Source organism: Emydura macquarii, unplaced genomic scaffold (assembly GCF_026122565.2).
Source record: "Emydura macquarii macquarii isolate MOO-44397 ecotype Brisbane River unplaced genomic scaffold, CSIRO-AGI_Emac_v2 contig_1676, whole genome shotgun sequence".
In the NCBI taxonomy this organism is placed as follows: domain Eukaryota; kingdom Metazoa; phylum Chordata; order Testudines; family Chelidae; genus Emydura; species Emydura macquarii.
The window spans coordinates 1,810,634-1,830,816 of record NW_027131813.1 but is presented as its reverse complement, the minus strand read 5'-3'; the positions used below and the strand labels follow the sequence as shown (position 1 = coordinate 1,830,816).

Sequence of the window (20,183 nt, the reverse complement as noted above, 5' to 3'; positions counted from 1 at the left end):
CTGCAGTGTAGTTCTTGGAAGATGCACAGTCAAATTTTCTTTCTTTCAGTTTCTTTTAATAAAATCTCTACCTTTCAGTCACTCCTTTCCGGTTATTCCGATCTTCTCTATGCCTCACTTTTTTTTCCATTTTTCCCTCAGCATTAAATTCCAGAGAGAGTGTGTCTTTGCACAGAATGTGTTAGTGTGACCTCTTGAAAGAGAATTAATCACTTTTCATGCTGGAAGTAAATAAGGTTGCTTTGATGCTGCAATAGCATTGCTGTATGGATAAAGCTGTGAACTGGGAAGACCTAGTCTGGAGGGGAATTTTGAGAGTGGAAGTTTGCGGACGACACTAAGCTGGGGGGAGTGGTAGATACCCTGCAAGGTAGGGATAGGATACAGAGTGACCTAAACAAACTGGAAGATTGGGCCAAAAGAAATCTAATGAGGTTCAACAAAGATAAGTGCAGAGTCCTCCACTTAGGAAGGAAGAATCCCATGCACAGCTATAGACTGGGGACCGACGAGCTGGGCAGCAGTTCTGCAGAAAAGGACCTGGGGGTAACAGTGGATAAGAAGCTGGATATGAGTCAGCAGTGTGCCCTGGTTGTCAAGAAGGCGAATAGCATATTGGGCTGCATTAGGAGGGGCATTGCCAGCAGGTCACGGGAAGTGATTATTCCCCTCTATTCGGCATTGGTGAGGCTGCATTTGGAGTATTGTGTCCAGTTTTGGGCCCCCCACTACAAAAAGGATGTGGACAAGTTGGAGAGAGTCCAGCGGAGGGCAACAAAAATAATTAGGGGGCTGGAGCACAAGGCTTATGAGGAGAGGCTGAGGGAACTGGGCTTGTTTAGTCTGCAAAAGAGAAGAGTGAGGGGGGATTTGATAGTGGCCTTTAACTACCTGAAAGGGGGTTCCAGGGAGGATGGGGCTAGGCTGTTCTCGGTGGTGGCAGATGACAGAACAAGGAGCAACGGTCTCAAGTTGCAGGGCGGGAGGTCTAGGTTGGACATTAGGAAAAAGTTTTTTTTACTAGGAGGGTGGTGAAGCACTGGAATGGGTTACCGAGGGAGGTGGTGGAATGAAGCACTGGAATGGGTTACCTAGGGAGGTGGTGGAATCTCCATCCTTAGAGGTTTTTAAGCTGCAGCTTGACAAAGCCCTGGTTGGGATGATATAGCTGAGGTTAGTCCTGCTTTGAGCAGGGGGTTGGACTAGATGACCTCCTGAGGTCCCTTCCAACTCTAATATTCTATGATTCTGAGAGTGGATTTTAGTGGTGGAAGAGATAGAATATCCCTTGGAAGCCAGTGCAATGGCATTACAAATCTACAGTACTACTAAGCACAGATGATGTGCCTGATTTTACCAGCTGTTAAATTCGGACTCCTTTTATCTACACTACAGAAATAAGTTTATTTTGTATCTGTGTCCATGTGGATTAAGGGCCCTACTAGGATCCTATTAATACCATAACGGTGGGAGTCTAACAAATTTATTTGGACATAAGCTTTCATGGGCAGAGACCCACTTCGTTGGATGCAACTTATTAATACCACATATCACATTTTAGATTGCAAAGACATATGTGTAATTTTAGGGCCAGGTGAACTACCTGTGAGGGATGACGGGCCTTAAACCCAGGCCCACAGGTCCTCAGACTGTGCTCAGATGGTGGTTGCCACCTGGCAGCCCACCCGAAACACTGGAGAAGGGGGCTAGTGAAGCTCTAGCTCACAAAGGATCCCGCCCACAAAGCTTCTGACTGGGGGAGAATTCCAGCCTTACTGATTGGCTGGGGCACACTACTTAAGCCAGAAAGAGGCCCAGGAAATTGTCCAATCAACAAGGTAAATCCCTGGCTGGTTGCTACTACGGACCTTGCCCACTTGGACTGACTCCTGAGCCCTGCCTTCTTGCCTGTTCCTGCCTCCCAACCTATTCCTCCTTATCCAGGTCCCTGTTTGTTCTTGGTTCTTGCTTTCCTGCCTCACTTCAGGTCCCTGCTCCTATGCCCTACCCCAGACATTGACTCTGGCTTTGACCCCTGGCTTGACTCCAGCTCTGACCTTTGGCTTGGCGCGTGACTCTGACCCCTGGCTCTGGTTTCTGGCTGTGGACTCTGACTATGAGGCCAGTCCTCCCATGCCTCAATCTCTACAGCACCTGATTATGTTCTGAAACCTTGCAATTCTAATTTTAATATTACTTTTTTCTGTACATCTCCAGAACGGCTTTTTAAAAAGTGGGTTCCCATCCCCATCTTGCAGATAGAAAATGTTGAGGTGCAGAGAGATGATATGACTTGGCCAAGGTCACATGGCAAACTAGTGGCAGAGCTGGGAATTGAATCTGGATCGCTTGTCTCCTAATCTCTTGTCTTATTTGCTGGAATACCCTGCCTTACATTAGATGGTGTTGCTTGAAGAAGTTTGTTTCTTGGTGTGAGCACCTACATTGCTTTATGCAACATAACTTTTTTTTAAGTCAGCAGTGTAGTTTGGCTTTCAAAGTGTCCAGGACTTTAAATGCCAGACAAAATGATTTCTTTGAAAGGTCAGGAGCCCCACCCTGCAGCTTTTCTTGAGGCATTAAGTAGGGGTAATTGAGGGAGGAAATAAAAATGAGTTGGCACTGCTGAATCACTGCAGAGATCTGAATCTGAATGAATTGTCAGGTGTGTTGGCAAAGCACAACTCAGGAGATTTACGCTGTCATAGCTGACTGGGTGAAACAGGGATGGTGTGAGAGAGCTTCTGCTATAAGGGATGGTAGGAAAGTTGACTGAAAGGATGGTAAAATTAAAGTAAAAATAGCTTTTAGTGGTGCTCTGGCTATTGAATCTAGACCTGAAAGGATGTTAATAAATTGGAGAGGGTTCAGCGAAAAGCCTTTAGAATGATTAAAGGATTTGAAAATATGTCTTCTTGTGAGTGATAGACTCAAAAACCTCAGTCTAATTAGCTTAACAAAGAGAAGGTTAAGGGGTGACTTGATTACAGGTTATAAGGGTCTACATGGGGAACAGATATTTGATGATGGCCTCTTCAGTGTAGCAGAGAAAGGTATAAGAGGATCCAGTGATTGAAAGGCAAAGCTGGACAAATTCAGACTGGAAATAAGGTGTAAATGTTTAATGGTGACAGTAAGTAACCATTAGAACAATTTACCAAGGGTTGTGGTGGATTCTCTATCCCTGACAAGTTTTAAATCAAGATCGGATGTTTTTTGGAAGATCTGCTCTAGAAATTATTCTGGGGAAGTTCCATGGCCTGGTGTTAGACAGAAGGCCAGACTAGTTGATCACAATGTTCCCTTCTGGCCTTGGAATCTGTGGTAAAACCTTTAATGTTGGCTGGAGTCAAGCGCATTTACCTGAACATTTGCTGTATCTACAGTTACGTCATTTCTTAACCGCAGACGATAAAGCACTTGTGAGAGATGAGATTGGTTCTTCCTCCTGTTTCATTATGTCCTCCTTCCTGACATCTCCCTTCAAATCTTCACGTCTTCCCTCGTGCCGCTGCTTATTCCTGAAACAGTTTGCATTAGCACGTGATGAGCTCCCCATTCCCACTACTTTCAAAAAGGACCTTACCAAGAGACATACCAGGCTTGCATCACATACGCTGGCGTACTTGCATGGCACTTATGTGTATCATAATAACTTGTATTGTTCTGTGCCCACTCCTGACTTTAGTTTGTGAGTTCTGTGAGGCAGGGATTACACGCTTTGCGAGGCACGTTGGCCAGCTGTGCTGGCATGCAGCTTAGGGCACTCTATAAATTACAGTAATAAAATCCCAGTGTATCAATAACTCTGTTTGGATTTATAGGCGTTGCCATGTCCTCGTCCTCTTCTGGTCACAGTTACAAAATACGTGTGCAGTGCCATGTGTTTGGCACTTTACAGAATTTAAAAAATGCAAATAGTTTATAATTGTGAATTAGGTGAACTCTGGGAATGACCATACCAAAAAGAAGTGATGGCCAGGGTCACTGCAAAGATGGTGCTAACCGAACCTTGTGTAAAGCGTCAATGTTTTCAGACTAAGGCATGAGAAAGCAAAGCACAGTGTTTTGGAGCAGAGGTCAGCTGTCAAAAATGAGCCCATAGAAATGACGTTAGAGGAGGGTTTTGAAGGTAGAAAATGAGGACACTTCCTTCTGGAAGAGGAAGGTTACCCAGGCATAAGGGCAGCCTGAAAAAAATTATGAAGAATGCAAATGGGAGGAGATCAAATGGGTGAAATTCTATGGCCTGTGCTATATGGGAGATCAGACTTAAATAAATTTAATTGTTTCTTCTGTCCTTACAATCTATGAGCATTGGACATGAGGGTGGAGGTAGGAAGAAACAGAGGCAGAGAGGTAGGCAGCAGAAGAGTACAGGTATCTTGATGCTGAAAGGTACAGTGAGCTGGTGAAGGGACTAAAGGTGTGATCTGCCAAATGGTGGATGAGCCTATTGCATAGATTGAAATAGGAGGAAGTAAGAGTGAAAGGAGGCTTGAATAGGCTCGAAAGGAGAAGTGTATAGTAATCCAGGTGAGAAAGAAGCAAGGAGAGAGCCAGGTTTTTAGAATTGGCGAGGGAAAGGAAGACATCACACTCTAATAAAGGGCATTTCTTGAATTATTCTACACAGAAATCAGAACTCCTTTGTTTATTCAGAATATCTCTGCCAGTGTGTCCTCAGTTTTGCCCTGACTCTTCCCACTCCAGCTCGATAGTACACTGATATTTGAAGTCTTATTGACCAAAATGAAGACACCAAGTCTTGCGCTTATACTTTGACAGTTAGTCCATAAGATGCTGTGAGTTTTTTGATGAGCATTAAAACAGACCAAGGGAATAAATATGTACAGGCTGACATAATAGCCCTTATCCCTATACGGCTGAAGTGTGTGCAGTTGTCTGTCCATATTTTATAGGCCAGCGTTCTGCCAGTGGGACAGATGTCAAACCTTACCCATGTAAGCCGTCATTTTTACTACAGGGAACTCAGTCATGGAAACTGTAGGTCTCGGTATGTCAAGCTCCATCTTGCTCAGAGTGGGAAGGCTGCTCAGATTAAACCAGGGCATGGCTCATTAGGAGTTGTGATATCTATGGTCCACTCCTCTGCCAATATCATTAGCTGCAACCTTCTCTTGGCCAGCTGTCCAGGTAGTTTCTGGCTGGGAAAAGTCTGACCATTGACTCTGGTTCAGGCCATCACTAGAGAGCAGTAGAAGCTGTTCTTTCAAGGCAAGAGCTTCTGTCACCAGATCTGTAATCAGTGTGTCTTCCATTCCAGGAACAGCTCCCACTGTCTCACTTTCTCTGGAACACCCAGTCCCCCAAAACAATCTTCCTCCTACTGTAATCCCTGAACAGATTCTCTCTTCCTTCCACTGGTCACCCTAGGCACGCTCACCCTGGGCGCACGCTTTCTGTCCCTTCCTCCACTCTCTTCATTCTTCTCTCTGCCTCCTCAGTTTTCCCAATTTCATTCCTCACTTCCCCCCCCAGGCAGGGTCTAGACTCCGCTTTCTCAGCCTTGCTGGAATTAAGTGGGAACCCCGCCCAGCTGTTCAGGAGCTTGACTCCCAATCTCTGTCCTTTCAATACCATAGGAGAGAGACAGCGCTAGGGGGGTGGGAGCTCTGCTCAGGCACACCCAAGGAACCAGTGAGGAGATTTCACTTTATTCCTAAAAGGCTGAAGAACTGGGAACAGATATCCTACAATAAAAGGGCTGGGAAAGGTTTTTTTCCTCCTCCCAGAGAGGGAAGTTTGGAGTCCTTTTCTTTCAGGCTCAGCAGCAATTAGTTTGGCAGCCATTCGCTATGTCTAGTGTTCAGCGGGGCCAGGACCTAGATCCTTATGTGCAGAGGTTCTGGCCAGGTAGAGTTCGGAAGGATTGATGTGACCATACTGTGCTATTCTGCCCCACGTTTGTTGGTGTTTAATATTTGTTAATTGATGTATTGTGCCCATACATGTGCTGATTGCTTCAGAGAAAACAGAGCTTTCCCCTAGAAAGCTTACAATCCAAGGGGTGGACACAAGGCAGGGAAGGGATGGGATAAGGAAGGACGCGGGTTATGGGGTGGTTCAGCTGGACATATGTAAGTCTTGGTTTAAAAAAGGGGAAAAAAAGAAGTTTAAAGCAGTTACGTTCGGTAGCTGCCGATGTGGAAATGTGTCTTTTTGAAGGGATCTGAATCCTGTGAGGCATGTGACTTGGCTGTCATTTTGGAAGGGTGCCCCAAGTATAAGGGGAAGCTTGCAGAAGGCCTGGAGACATTTATGAAAGAAGGCAAGAGGTATCCTAACTGATATCTCTGGCAGAGTGGTTCTGATGGTCACCAGGAGACCCAGTCAGAAATGTAGGCAGGGGATGTGTGATCTAAGTCCTTGAAAGTAAGAGCAAGAAGATCATGCACAAAATTAGTTACACCTCACAAGAGAATTTCCCAAGGCCACACAGCATGTCTGAGTCAGAGCTGGGCTTAGAACCTTCTGTGCCCTCAAACCCTTTATGAAAACCCACTTCTTCCATGAGGCCCCAACTGCCCCAAAAAAAAAAGTGTATGATTTTACTTCGTATATACACTCAGGTCTCTGCACTTCCAACACATCTTGGCTTTCTGTATCTAACCCTAGACTGCAAGCTCTCCTGGGTGGTGAATACTCTGTGTTTCTGTTGCTTGCACTGTTTGAGCACCTTGTTGGTCTCCTGATTTTTCAGTCCTGTACTGTAACCATGAGAAGAGCTGCCTTGGCACTGTGCAAAGAGGAGGAACTAGTTAGCTATGATGGCTTGTTAAGCAGATAAGTGACCAAAAGGTGACAAATACTTTCTTAACAGCTCCTCTGCTACAACTCACTGAAAAACAGGAAATGCCTGTATTCCCCAATGCAAGGGACCTGACTTATATGGATCAGTTCTGAAGCTAATTACCCCCTTATGGAGTAATTTCATCTGTGTATTTTCCTTCATAGAAAGACTTCTTAAGGAAAAAAAAAAACCCACGCGGATTGGGCAATACTGTTTTTATAATCCTCTGAGGAACTTTAATGCCTGATTTTACGTGACCAAAGAGGTACAAGCGAAGGTTCCCATAGGTCCATATTATTTTCAGATTTCAAAATACATGTGTTTTCCTCATCCTTTAGAAACTAAGCTCTGCTGCTGACACAGTTTCCTCTGATAATCTTGGCCAGAAATCTTTTCTGTCTTTTGGGTATTTCCAAGTGCATTACAGCATCATTCCTCCCAACTGCTTATCTCAACAAAATATCCCCACGCCCCCCACCCACTAATATCCTTGTTTGTGCTTGTGGTTTGGCTAGCCAAGTGCACTTCATGTGTTCCCATCCAGTCCGTATAACTGGTGCTGTATCTGACAGCGGGGAGCAGACAGAAATCCTTCACTTCAACCAACAATTGAAGATACTTTGGTGTTCTCGTGTCTGACTAGAAAGGATTAACAGTTATTTCTAAAACACACACATTCACCAAGTGCAGCTGAAAGGATGACATGCAGGTAACAGGATTGCCCCTAGAAGAAGGGTCTGTTCTCAGTGCACCTTTATCATCTTTAATTCCATGGGGGAATAAAGCTACATTAATGCAAACTTAAACAGCAGGAAATGAAAAAATTGAGGCTGCTTTGTAATTCTGCCTCTCTAGTGTGGAAGTTTTTAATTGCATGGTCACATGTTTCCCAAGTAATATATCCTCCCGTTTATCTGCAACACACATTGGTATGAACCTGCAATACTATATTTGCCCTTTTAACAGTCCCTGGAAGTCATTTATATGATTAGGACACACACTTGGAGAAAACTCTACAGGTGAAGTATTACAGCATAGTGAAAATGTGTGCTTGAGAGAAGAAGATTTTCTGCTCTTCAAGACAGGGACCGTGTCTTCTGTGCCTTTGTACAGCGTGTATAACAATGAGGTCTTTGATCCTGATTGGGCCTCTGTGTACTACTGCAATGAGTAATAAAGAAATCAGGGCTGTCTCGCCTTGTCTGGAAGGTTGTACTGGACCATTATAGCATTGAAATTTAGTGTAAGTATACAAGGATGTGAAGATTAATCTGAAGTGATTTGTGTGTATCTAGGATTGAAATTGTATTTGAAATTTAGTGTGTGCTCATGTTCTAAAAGACTCTCTCAATGTATATGTGACAAGTGCACTTAGGACGGAAGAATCCCATGCACAGCTACAGACTGGGGACCGATGAGCTAGGCAGCAGTTCTGCAGAAAAGGACCTGGGGGTTACAGTGGATAAGAAGCTGGATATGAGTCAGCAGTGTGCCCTGGTTGCCAAGAAGGCTAATAGCGTATTGGGCTGCATTAGTAGGAGCATTGCCAGCAGATCGAGGGAAGTGATTATTCCCCTCTATTCGGCATTGGTGAGGCTGCATTTGGAGTATTGTGTCCAGTTTTGGGCCCCCCACTACAAAAAGGATGTGGAGAAGTTGGAGAGAGTCCAGCAGAGGGCAACAAAAATGATGAGGGGCCTGGAGCACAAGACTTATGAGGAGAGGTTGAGGGAACTAGGCTTGTTTAGTCTGCAGAAGAGAAGAATGAGGGAGGATTTGATAGCAGCCTTTAACTACCTGAAAGGGGGTTCCAGGGAGGATGGAGCTAGGCTGTTCTCAGTGGTGGCAGATGACAGAACAAGGAGCAGTGGTGGGGGAGGTCTAGGTTGGACATTAGGAAAAAGTTTTTCACTAGGAGGGTGGTGAAGCACTGGAATGGGTTACCTAGGGAGGTGGTGGAATCTCCATCTTTAGAGGTTTTTAAGCTGTGGCTTGACAAAACCCTCACAGGAATAATTTAGCTGAGGTTAGTCCTGCTTTGAGCAGGAGGTTGGACTAGATGACCTCCTGAGGTCCCTTCCAACTCTGATTCTGTGATTCTATATGTACAAAGGGACTTAACCGAGCTAATGCTGTGTGCTCATCCTTAACATAGTATCTTTGGAACCTTCTCCTTGGCTGCCACTTTGATGTGGTGAAGAAGCTTGCGTGTACCAAAGACCCTAAGAGTGATTCCCTCAACTGCTTCTGTGAAGCTTACGCAAGCCTAGGACTAATCTTGACCATCGGCAAAACAGAAGTTCTCCACCAGCCTGCTCCCGGTGAATCATCAGACGCAGCAAGGAAGATCTAGATTGACAGAGGAAATGTAGAAGACTTTGCCTACCTTGGCAGCCATCTCTTACAGAGGGCAAACACAGATGTTGAGATTCAGCACAGAATCTGCTGTGCCAGCCTTGCCTTTGGCAGACTGTCTCACCGGGTGCTCAACAACCATGACATCAGAACACACACTTGACTTTTAGTTTACAAAACGGTGATAATTCCAGCTCTCCTTTATGGCTGCGAGACTTGGGTGACTTACAGAAAACACCTGAAAAATCTGGAATGCCAGCACCCACACTTTCTCCGGAAGACCCTCAACATAAAGTGGGAGGATCGCCGCATTAATGTCAGTGTCCTCACAGAGGCCAACGACTTCAGTGTTAAGGCCCTGATTGTCCATCACCAGCTGAGGTGAAGTGGGCTGTGCGTGCCTGATGCACGCCTACCAAAACAGTTGCAGTATGCCCAACTCTCCAAAGGAGAAAGGAAACGGGAGGGCCAAAAGAAATGCTTCAACGATATCTGCAAGACAAACTTCAAGAGATGTGGCATCGATATCACATGCTGGGAGAGAGCAACTGGCGAAGACTTGTCAGAGAAGGAACAAACATTTTGGAGGAAAATTGCCTTGCCTTGTCCCCGGAAAAATGCCAGAAAAGAGAGGACAGATAGTTGTCATGCAGCAATCATGGCCCAACCCTGCCTTCCAGCATCACCTGTGACATCTGCCAAGGAGTCTGTGGCACAAGGATCCGACTCCTTAGTCACCAAAGGACCCATATAAAACAAACACCTGTGAAAGAGATCATCTTTCTCCATCGAGGGATTGCTGACGGTGATGATCTCTGGAACATGCTACCTTGCCAACTTACAGTTGCATAAATGTAAAGTCTTGGTATTTACATAACACTTTCTATTTCTTCCCTTGGAGGATATCAGAGCACTTCACAAGCATTTAATTAATGAAAAACTTACAACTCCCTTACAAATCCTTACAATTAAGGATTGTTAGACCCGTTTTACAGCTGGATAGACTGAAGCACAGATAGAGTAAGTGACTTCTTATTCGAGACTGCATTCGGAGTTGATAGCAGAGCTAGGAATAGAGCACGGGAGACCTGGCCCTCCAAGTCCTGTGCTGTGATTACCAGACCTTATTTCCTCTATTATTATGCAGGGCGAGAACACACTGATTAGGACTTATTTAGAAGTCTCTTGGAAGAGGGAAGATGATGTCACTGTTTGGATCTCTGTATTGTGCGAGTAGAGGAATCCAAAAGGAAATATCTTCCTTAGCCTTGTTTATTAAATCTAACACACAGCTGCAAGTTACAAGGAAATGAATAGGAACAGAGGTTTTGTGACCTAAGCTGTGTGAGTAGAGTGGATTGGGATGTCACCAGAATATCTAGATGTCTCGCATTCCTTTTCACAGCTTGATTATTACTGTGTGCACAGCATCTGTTTACCATCTTTTTTTCCCCTTTGTCCTTATCTCCCAAACATCTTCCCCATCACATCTCATGTGTTCTCTCCTCCTGCTGTGTTCTCCTTTGGGTTTACATATCCTGCCCTGTTAGGCCTGGATTTGCCTGCTGCAGTTGTTAGTTTGCACTAAAACAAGTGCCGTTCTACTCTGAAAGTGGCTCTATGAGAGCAGTATCATGAGGTTCTGTATGAATTTTCTGTGACATCATATCACATTTGCTAAGTAAACATTGTAAAAATGTTTGTCCTAACCGTCTATGCTGTTGGCCCCATTTGGGATCTGAAAGTCAAGCATGTCCTTTGTGGCTGGCATATCACCAATAATTAAAATTTTTCTGGCCGAACTTTTATTTGGTGCACCTGTGCAACTCTGTAATCTTCAGATTCTGCCGTGAGTTGTATCTGTTTTCAGTGGGATTGAACAGGTGTAACTAAAGGCAAAATTTGGTTCTGCACTTGGAATTTACTTACATTTCTGTTATGATGTATGAGCCAGATTTGAATCCAGCTCAGTCTCTTAGAGCTGTGTATGCTCTGTAGGTCTAACAAGAGAGATCAACAACAAAAATATATTGTTTCTAAAATAAGAAAATAGAATTCTGGTTACATAGGATTTGCATCTGTTGAGTAAGATGGCATCTTCCTATTTTTAACTGGAGCCACATTTGAATTTAAAGAAAAATAAAAGCTGAAATTGCTGAGATCTTTGTTACAAGCTCTTGGCAGAAAGCTTATAAAATAACTGGGATGTTTAACATCCTTTTAACTGACGTGCCTCATTTCTGAATTCAAGACTTAATAAATACAACAGCATATATACAATCAATGTGCAGGAGAGTGTCTAAATAGTGTCTTGGAATCCACATTTTAACTGATACTTAAAACAAAGTACCTTTAGATTTATTCAGTGGGACTTTTATAGTGAAATGCTCTTTTGTCTTTTTGCCCAAAAACTTTTTTCAGCAGGGATTCACTATAATAGGCAAAGACCTATCTGGAAAAAGATCCCTCACCTTCTATACCATAGAAGTGGTGACAGCACCTCTATGCACCCTCTCTAGTTGCAAAGGAAAGCAGTTATAGCAAAACTGGTTCCTCTTCGCTCCTTGCAGGAAACAGCTGCATCAAGACTGGAAACCACAGATTCCTCCTTTCCCCTTCTTCTTCCCCTTACTTCCCTCTCCTTGTCTGCTTAGTCAGAACAGACGAGCAGGGGAAGGAGCTGCTGATCCCTATGGAATGCAGCATTTAGCATCTAACTGGTGGATAACAGATGCTTTCCAAGGTATCTAGCACAGTAGAATCTGCTTATAGGAGAGTGAAAAATAGCAAAGCTATATTGGTTACAGTAACCAGAATTAAAATCCTTTTGAAAAGTGATGTCTCCATTGAGGACTCTAATTCCACATCACAATAAATGGGATTTTCACTCTTGAAGTTTACTGTAAGTGGAGTTCTACAGTTAAGGATCAATGTATATATGCCATTACATCTTTGTAATGTAACATGAGGATCCAAGAGGAAAGGAAGGAGAACCATGAATAGCAGAAAAGGAAAAAGAAAGATGAGGGACAGAAAACACAATGTTTGAGATCTCTTCCTTCTGGATGTACGGCCTGTCGTATTAATACGGATGGAGTCATGAATCAAAGGTGTTAAAATAACCCAGTTACTGTCTAACATTAAATAGTGTTAAACAAGGCTTGGGGTTGGTATGCAGAGACCTTAGCCTGCTTAGTACTTAGCAACATGCGATTAATAGTTTTTAACCTTTTATTAAAATGAAAAGAACAGTTAAAGCATTTGAAATGTCAAGTATTAAGTGAGGGTTTCATTTTAGCAACAAATTTTGTTCCCTTTCTCTTTAGGTCGAGAGACCTTTTAGAAGGAAAAGCCCCCTTGTTCGACAGATGGCATGTCAAATGGTGGTAACTGTCCTTTTGGGGAAAAGAGAAGTTAGTTCAGATTAGCTGGAACTGCTGATGTTCCCGCTGTTGTTAGACATCCAATCACATTTCACAGGTCGTCTTTGTGATTCAACTGTAGTTGGTAGAAGTGGCAATATCATTTTGTGTCCATTTTTCTGGCCGATTTGGTCAGGATATCTCTGAGGATTAAGATGAAGAAGGTCCAGGAGATGGTGAGGCTGGCAGCCATGGTGAAACTCGTTCCAGTAGCCATTTTTTCTTCCTAAAGTCTCTCTCTCTGTAAGGACGCTAAAGGGGAGTCGCAGGCAGAATAGCCCATCCTCTCATTATTTTGCCCTTTGAGAAGGCCTAGCTTTTGACATACTAATTTTGGTTTATTGATTTTTGGTCATATGCCTTTTTGTTTGTTTGTTTACTAAGCATGAATTATAGTAGTAGACCTTTTTGTTTGGACTAATTCAGTATTTCTGACTCTTTCATTCTTTTCTCCATTAACATTTGTTATAAATTATTGTTGCGGTTTATGAACTTTTTACTCGCTTACAATTAAACTTAAAATGAGTGGAAATATGCAGGTCCAGTTATCACAACAGGCCATTAATTTTAATATTATCCTTCACCAAAGTTTTTCTTAATTTCCAGGAAGTTGTCTTGTATCTTCTCTCGTTTTGCCATGTTGTTGTTAGGTTGATGTAGTAGTTTTTCATAAAATACTATCTCCAACATACTTGCAAAACCAGTCCTTTAGCCATAGGTGGATGTGGGTTTTGAAATTGTCAGAATAATATCCTTGTTATGCACCGTATTGCTAATACTCCCATTTTATCAGCCTCCTAGATGCTGGTTCTTGTTCTGATATGGTAGAATTGGCTACAGAACTATGCTAATATTTTTTTTTTAAATATTCTGCTTAAACTAAAAACACCACTACAGCCATTACTCTGTGTTGTCTGTTTGATCCCAGTCCTGCAAACAGTTGTGCACGTGCTTAGCTCAGGTGTTTACAGTCTACACCCCTGACCCTACAAGCTCCTCAGAGCAGAGACCTTGTCATCTTTAATGTCTTTAAAGTGCCATGCACACCCGTGCAGATCTATTTATTTGCTGTGCTTTTTTACGTCAATGTTGGACCTGTGGTAGAAAGTCATTCGGCAGCTAGGAGCTGTTTCATGCCTGCAAAGTTTTACTCCCTCCGCGGGAGTGGTACAAACTCATCTCTGCATTGAGGATCTAGAGTAGCAGTTATGGAACCAGATTGTCTCTAAATCTCATTGTTACGGTTCCTCAACAAGAAAATCAGCTCTCCAGTTTGACAGAGCCAAGATGCATGAGGTAGAATTCATAGGTTTGTAAGGCTAGAAGGGACCCTTATGATCATGTCGTCTGATGTCCTGTAATACAAACCATAGCTATAGACAATAATTTCTGCATCAGTCCCAATTTCTGTTGTTTAGGAGAGCATCTACTAAAAATAGGTTCAACCTTATTCTACTATGCAGTCCTCAACTCCTGTACTTTTTATTCCATGCCATTATAATAGATTTGTAAGTGACAACTCCTGTTAAGTCGCATAACAGGGAAGCTGAGACATGGAGCGGTAAAGTGACTTGACCAAGGTGTCATAGTGAGTCAGTGGCATAGTCTGGACTAGAATCCAGATCTTCTGACTCCTGGTCTTATGCTTTAAGTATTAAGAAAAGGTTTCTCTCCTGTTCAGAGTTCATGAACCTATTTGAACTAACACAAGACCCACTGTTGCTTATGTAGCAACCGCCAGTTATTTTGTGGATGATTGCTTTGTTGCTAACTCCCTTTCCCTCCTAGAAACACGTGGGACCCAGTTTTTCTGTCTGGACTTCTGTGCTACTAACTCAGCTCTCACTCTCCTCTGCTGTTGTCAAGTTGCTATGTGTCTTTTAGCAGCTGCCCATTTCTCTACCAAAAGTGGCTGCATTTCAGTTGTGGGTGAAATATTTCCTATACATAGTTGGTAACTCATTTTAGACTGAAAGGTGCTAGATAAATATAAGGTAAAATGGATGAAATCCTGACCCTACTGAAGTCAATGGATGTTTTGCTATTGACTTCAGTGGATCCATGATTTCACACTGTAAGTCTGTTATTCTGCTAACCTAATACTGAAATCAGTTTTGTGTTTTTAAAAAAAGTAAAATTTTGAATATTAGTAAATGCTTAGCATTTCAAAGCATGTTTCTTAGTGTGCAAAAATTATGTAATTCTGCATATCACCTTTTTAGACGTTGGAGAGAAGCCATGTGTATAGTTCTAAGATGTTTCCATGGTTTCTTCATCAGGTACAATATGGGAAGGGAGGGGGAACATTTCTGGCACTTAACAGCCCTTCCAGGTGATTTATGGTTTTACATGAGCTTTCCCTAAACTGAAGGGGTTTTTTTAGGGTTGGCACCTCCTTCCCTGTCTCCATGCCCTGCTAGTTCTGTGTTCAGTGGCCCATGGTTATTAAAATTCTTATCAATACAGGAATTTCTGTGGAGTGTGCTTGTTTTCTGGGATCACAAATGCTTTCTGAAGTTCTCGGCTTAGCCAAAGAACCAGTTTCTGTGCCTAACCATATTTTTTAAAATAAATGAATAGGGGTTCAATTAATATTCGCATTCAATTATAGTAATTAAGTTGTCAGAATCAGACCTTGCCAAGGGAGTTAACAAACCCCTTCCTGGTTTGCCCCACGGTTATTGGTGCTCTGTCCCTGAGGACATTTTGTATATCAGCGAGGGCCAGTTTTGGCTAGTGTCCATGGCTGAGAAAACTGGGGGACCATCTGTCATTTTGTAGAGCAAGGTATCAAAATCATCTTGCAGGTAGATGGAAAAGAAAAGAAAGTGACCTGTTTAAGTTTGCCTTAACAGAGCAGCTATTTTTTATCTGCACCAATGTTGCTTGCTAGGACTCAAGTTGGAAGGGACAGCTTGTTAAAAAGACAGATATCTGAAGCAAAGCTCAAATCATTTATTTTGTGGATTCTACCTTGTCAAACTTTTCCTACATCTTCCCCATCAAATGTAGAAAAATTGTGGGGGGAAGAGGGAAAAGGAAAGGGGAGGTTTCAGCTTTAAATAACATTTCTTAATAATAGAGTCCTACTGTTACATGAACTGTGCTTGAACTCCCCCTTTTAAACAAGGTGTATTCCTATAGGAAAAAGTACCTAATTTCTTTGTGCCCACACAAATATTACTGGAATCTCAAGTGTAACATTATTTTCGTTCCACTAGACTAGCTCTCTTGAGAGCAGATATGAGGAAGTAGCCACTTTTGATGCATCACTAATGACTCAAACCTGCAAATTCTTGCTCACATGAGCAAAGATTACTAACATGAGTAAAGACCTCTACCTGGAAATCCTGACTTAAAAACTTAATAAAACCCACTTCAGCTAGCCAGTTTAATATCCTACCCTAAAGAGGACCGAGACCACTTACGTATGCCACCAAACAATAACTGCAATATTTGAGATCAGTGGTTTTATATTCTCTCCATTCACTGCTGCCCTTCACCCTGTGCAGAGTTGAAATCGATGTGGTTATAAAAGGCTACCATTCTGATTTGGTTGCATTTTACACCCACTTTGCGTTGGTACAACATAAGAACGGCCATACTGGGTCAGGCCAAGAGTCCATCTAGCCCAATATCGTGTCTTTTGACAGTGGCCAATACCAGGTGTTTCAGAGGGAGTGAACAGAACAGGCAACCATTGAGTGATCCATCCCTTGTTGTCCACTCCTAGCTTGTGGCAGGGACACCACAGCATGGGGTCATATCCCTGACCATCTAAGCTAATAGCCAGTGATTGGAGCTATCCTTCATTATTCTTTTTTGAATTCTGTTATAATTTTGGCCTTCACAACATCACCTGGTAACAAGTTCCACAGATTGTGTATTGTGTGAAGAAGTACTTCCCTTTAAACCTGCTGATTATTCATTTCATCAGGTGACCCCGGGTTCTTATGCTATGCAAAGGAATAAATAATATTTCATTATTTATTTTCTCCACACCAGTCATGATTTTATAGACCTCTGTCATATCCCCCCTTGTCTCTTTTTTCCAAGCCCAAAAAACTAGTCTTTTTTAATCTCTCTTCATATGGAAGCAGTTCCATACCCTTAATCATTTTTGTTGACCTTCCCTGTACCTTTTCCAATTCTAATATATCTTTTTTGAGTTGGGTTGACCAGAACTGCACACAGTATTCAAGATGTGGACATACCATACACTTATATAGTTGCATTATATTTACTGTTTTATTCTCTATCCCTTTGATAATGATTCCTAACATTCTGTTGGCTTTTTGACTGCCACTGCACATTGTGTGGATGTTTTCAGAGAACTATCCACAATGACTCCAAAATCTTTCTTGAGCCATAACAGATAATTTAGATCCCTTCATTTTTTATGTATAGTTGGGATTATGTTTTCCAATGTGTGTTACTTTGCATTTATCAGCATTGAATTTCATCTGTCGTTTTGTTGCCCAGTCACCCAGTTTAATGAGATCCCTTTGTAACTCTTCACAGTCAGCTTTGGACTTAATTGTCTAGAGTAATTTTATATTATCTGCAAATTTTGCCACCTCACTGTTTGCCCCTTTTTCCAGATCATTTATGAATATGTTGAACAGCACTGGTCCCAATACGGTTCCTTGGGGGACACCACTGTTTACCTCTTTTCATTCTGAATACTGACCATTTATTTCTACTCTTTGTATTTCCCTCTTATCCCAGGACAGCTTACTTTCCTTAAGAGCATTTGGTGAGGGACCTTGTCAAAAGCTTTCTGAAAGTTCATATATCCATAGTATAAATAGCTGTATATAAAATACAGACGATGGTGAATTGGGCCTTCCATTGCTCCATTTATACAAGCATTTCTGAAATGAGGACACCACTTCCCAACACCACTTACACATATCATCATTAAATGTGATCTGTGGTGATTGACTTCTGTTCTTGAATATTGGGATAGCATTGTTTTCTTTTTCGTCTTTTCCCTCTCTTACAAGTTGCTGTTAGGGTGGGGTTTGGGCTTCTAGACCATGCACTTTGATTGAAAAGATCTGTCTAAATATTGAGCCTTTCCAGGTAGCCTCTCACATTGGTGTGTAAGCATTAATGTCTAAAAGACACTCCAAATGAACAATAGTCGGGTTAATTTCGAGAGCTAGATATCTATTTAATCACTTCAGAGTTTGCATTGGGGATTGTTTGTAAATAATGGACAACTAGCTTTAGATTATCAACCCAGTTTATTTCTATCATTTTATTAAAAAGTTAATCCTTTCCTTAATGCGTATGTCGTTACATTTATTGTCTAGATACGGGATCCCTTCTCAAACCCTGCATATGCAAAACCACTGTTGAGTTCAGCAGTGATTCTTGGAGAGAAAGCCCTGCGAAATCTGGCCTATAATGGAGTTTGTGCTTTCTGATTGTTTTTTCGTGTGTAATATATATTCTATTAAGATAACACTAGGTTGCGAAGTCAAGCTCTCAAAAGTTAGGAAAGGCCAGAATTAAGGTTGCTTGTGCAACACTGAAAAATATATTCCCCAGCCTCATTCTCAGAAACAGTTGAGCCATTTTTGCTAAAATCTTCCCAGAATGTTCAGCCTGAGGTAGACACATTTCATGGAAAATGTCAGCCAAAAGAGTTAGCCTGGCAAAATTAGAAAAACCTGAAAACCGTCTTATAATGAGAAGTATCAGGCCACCCTAATGAAATATACTTTTTAAAGTCATATGGTACTATGTTCAAATGGGAACATCTCGTGTGTTAAGAAACCAGCTGAGAGAACTTTTCAAACTCTCATAGATATTAGCTGAGATTTGTTATTTCAATCTCCTCCTGCCAGTGCTGGAGTGTTCCCTACAACATTTATTCTAGCACTTCAAGTATCTTCCAAGGATGGGGTTTCCACCACTTTCCTTGAGAAACACTGCCACAGATTAATAGAGCTCGCTATATTTTTTTCCCCTCGTCACTCTGCATCTTGTGGGGACTTTTGTACCTGTGCAAACTGGGTGTAAAACACTGGTCTGATTTGGGAGCATCTTATACACGCTTTGCACTTGCGTTAAGTAGGTGTAGATGACTGTATATGGTTCAGACCAATGAAGAGTCAGACCCCCTTAAGTCTAAATGTTCCTTGCCTTAATTTTATCTCATCATTCCTCATTATACCCTCTTGAGTGATACCAAAATACTGGCAATGTTCACAAAAATTGCAGTATGCTCTCTCCTTTCCCCTGCCAATTAAAGAGGGTTGGTTGATTGGTTCCCTTTCCCCTGCACTAATGGCTAGATCCTGCTCCCACTGAAATCTGTGGAACTTCTGCCATGACTTTGTCTAGGGTCTGACCCTAGATACTCTTCTTGTTTTCTCTATTTAGATGTTGAAACACAGAAAACCTTTACATCCATGTGCTGAAAATCTTTTTCCTGACTGCCTTTTAAATTATTTCCTCAGGAGGACACCAGTGCAGATTCTCCAGAAGAGGACAGAAAAGAAGACCATAGGATGCCAATGCCAGTGGACCTTAGCAATACAGTGACCAGCACCATGACGGTGCAAGAGTATTTTGCCAAACGCATGGCAAAACTGAAGAAATTCAAGACTGAACCAGAGAGCGAGTTAGCTGATCCTCGCACATCAGCAGCTGAAGATTCAGAGCCTTCACAAGGACTGAAAACCAAATCCAAAAAGAAAAAGAAAAGCCACAAAAATGTTGAAACCGAGAATGTGGATGATTATAAAGAACCAAAGGTGAAACACTCCAGCTCAAGGGGAGAAGAACTGGAGACACCAGACACTGAATACGAACCAGGGAAAAAGAAAAAGAAAGCTAAAGATCAGTGCAAAGGCAGAGATGTGAATTGTGGTGGAAACTCTTGTGTTTTCCCAAGGAATGGAGAAATTTACCCTGGAATGTCTGCCAGTGAAAATCTTGGTGTAGAAGACTCCCAGGCAAAGCAAAAGAAACCATGTAAGAAAAAACACAAAAAGCAGAAAAAAGAGGCAACTGAGCATGTTGACGGAGTGCAGAAGAAAAAAAAGAAACATTTGAGCTAACTTAGCAGTGTCTTGAACTTCGGAATGAGTTAGATATGAATATGAAGCCTTATGTAAACGCTAACCAGACAAGTAAATGTACTTCTTTCTATGTGTAGCACTCTGTCTTTATCAATACTGAAATCTCAGACTCTTTAAACACAGCTCTTGTTGGCAGGGTGTCAATACGTTGTACCTGGCCCCTATAGGTGGGGATGGAGTATTAACTGTTCTACAAAACAGTGCTATGGGCTAGGCTTTTTCCAAGTCTACACAACAGGGGTTTGTGACAGCAGTGCATAAATGTACTTAGGCTCTGCCTGTGCTCACATAATCAGCTGTTAGCCCCCCTACTAGCAAGATCTATATTTTAGCACATTGGACCTGATTCTGCTCTCACTTACACTGGTATAATTTCACTGAAGTCAGTCACCGGTTGCTAGAGTGAAAGAAGAACAGGCTTGGTTTAAATTGTGGTGTAGTAGGACTGTGTGTTATAATAGAAAATGCCTACAGATTGCTCCTGCTGTCCCACCCACC

General features: G+C 42.2%; 1 protein-coding gene across 1 annotated transcript in view; it reads left to right on the top strand.

Moving 5' to 3' along the window:
* PINX1 (PIN2 (TERF1) interacting telomerase inhibitor 1) overlaps nt 1-19,755 on the top strand; it is a 69,780-nt gene extending 50,025 nt beyond the window's left edge. Inside the window, exon 7 of the mRNA XM_067556168.1 lies at nt 19,062-19,755. Coding sequence (XP_067412269.1) covers nt 19,062-19,664 — 603 coding nt within the window. The 3' untranslated portion in view covers nt 19,665-19,755. The remainder of the gene's footprint in view (nt 1-19,061) is intronic.
* Nucleotides 19,756-20,183: the final 428 nt, after the last annotated feature.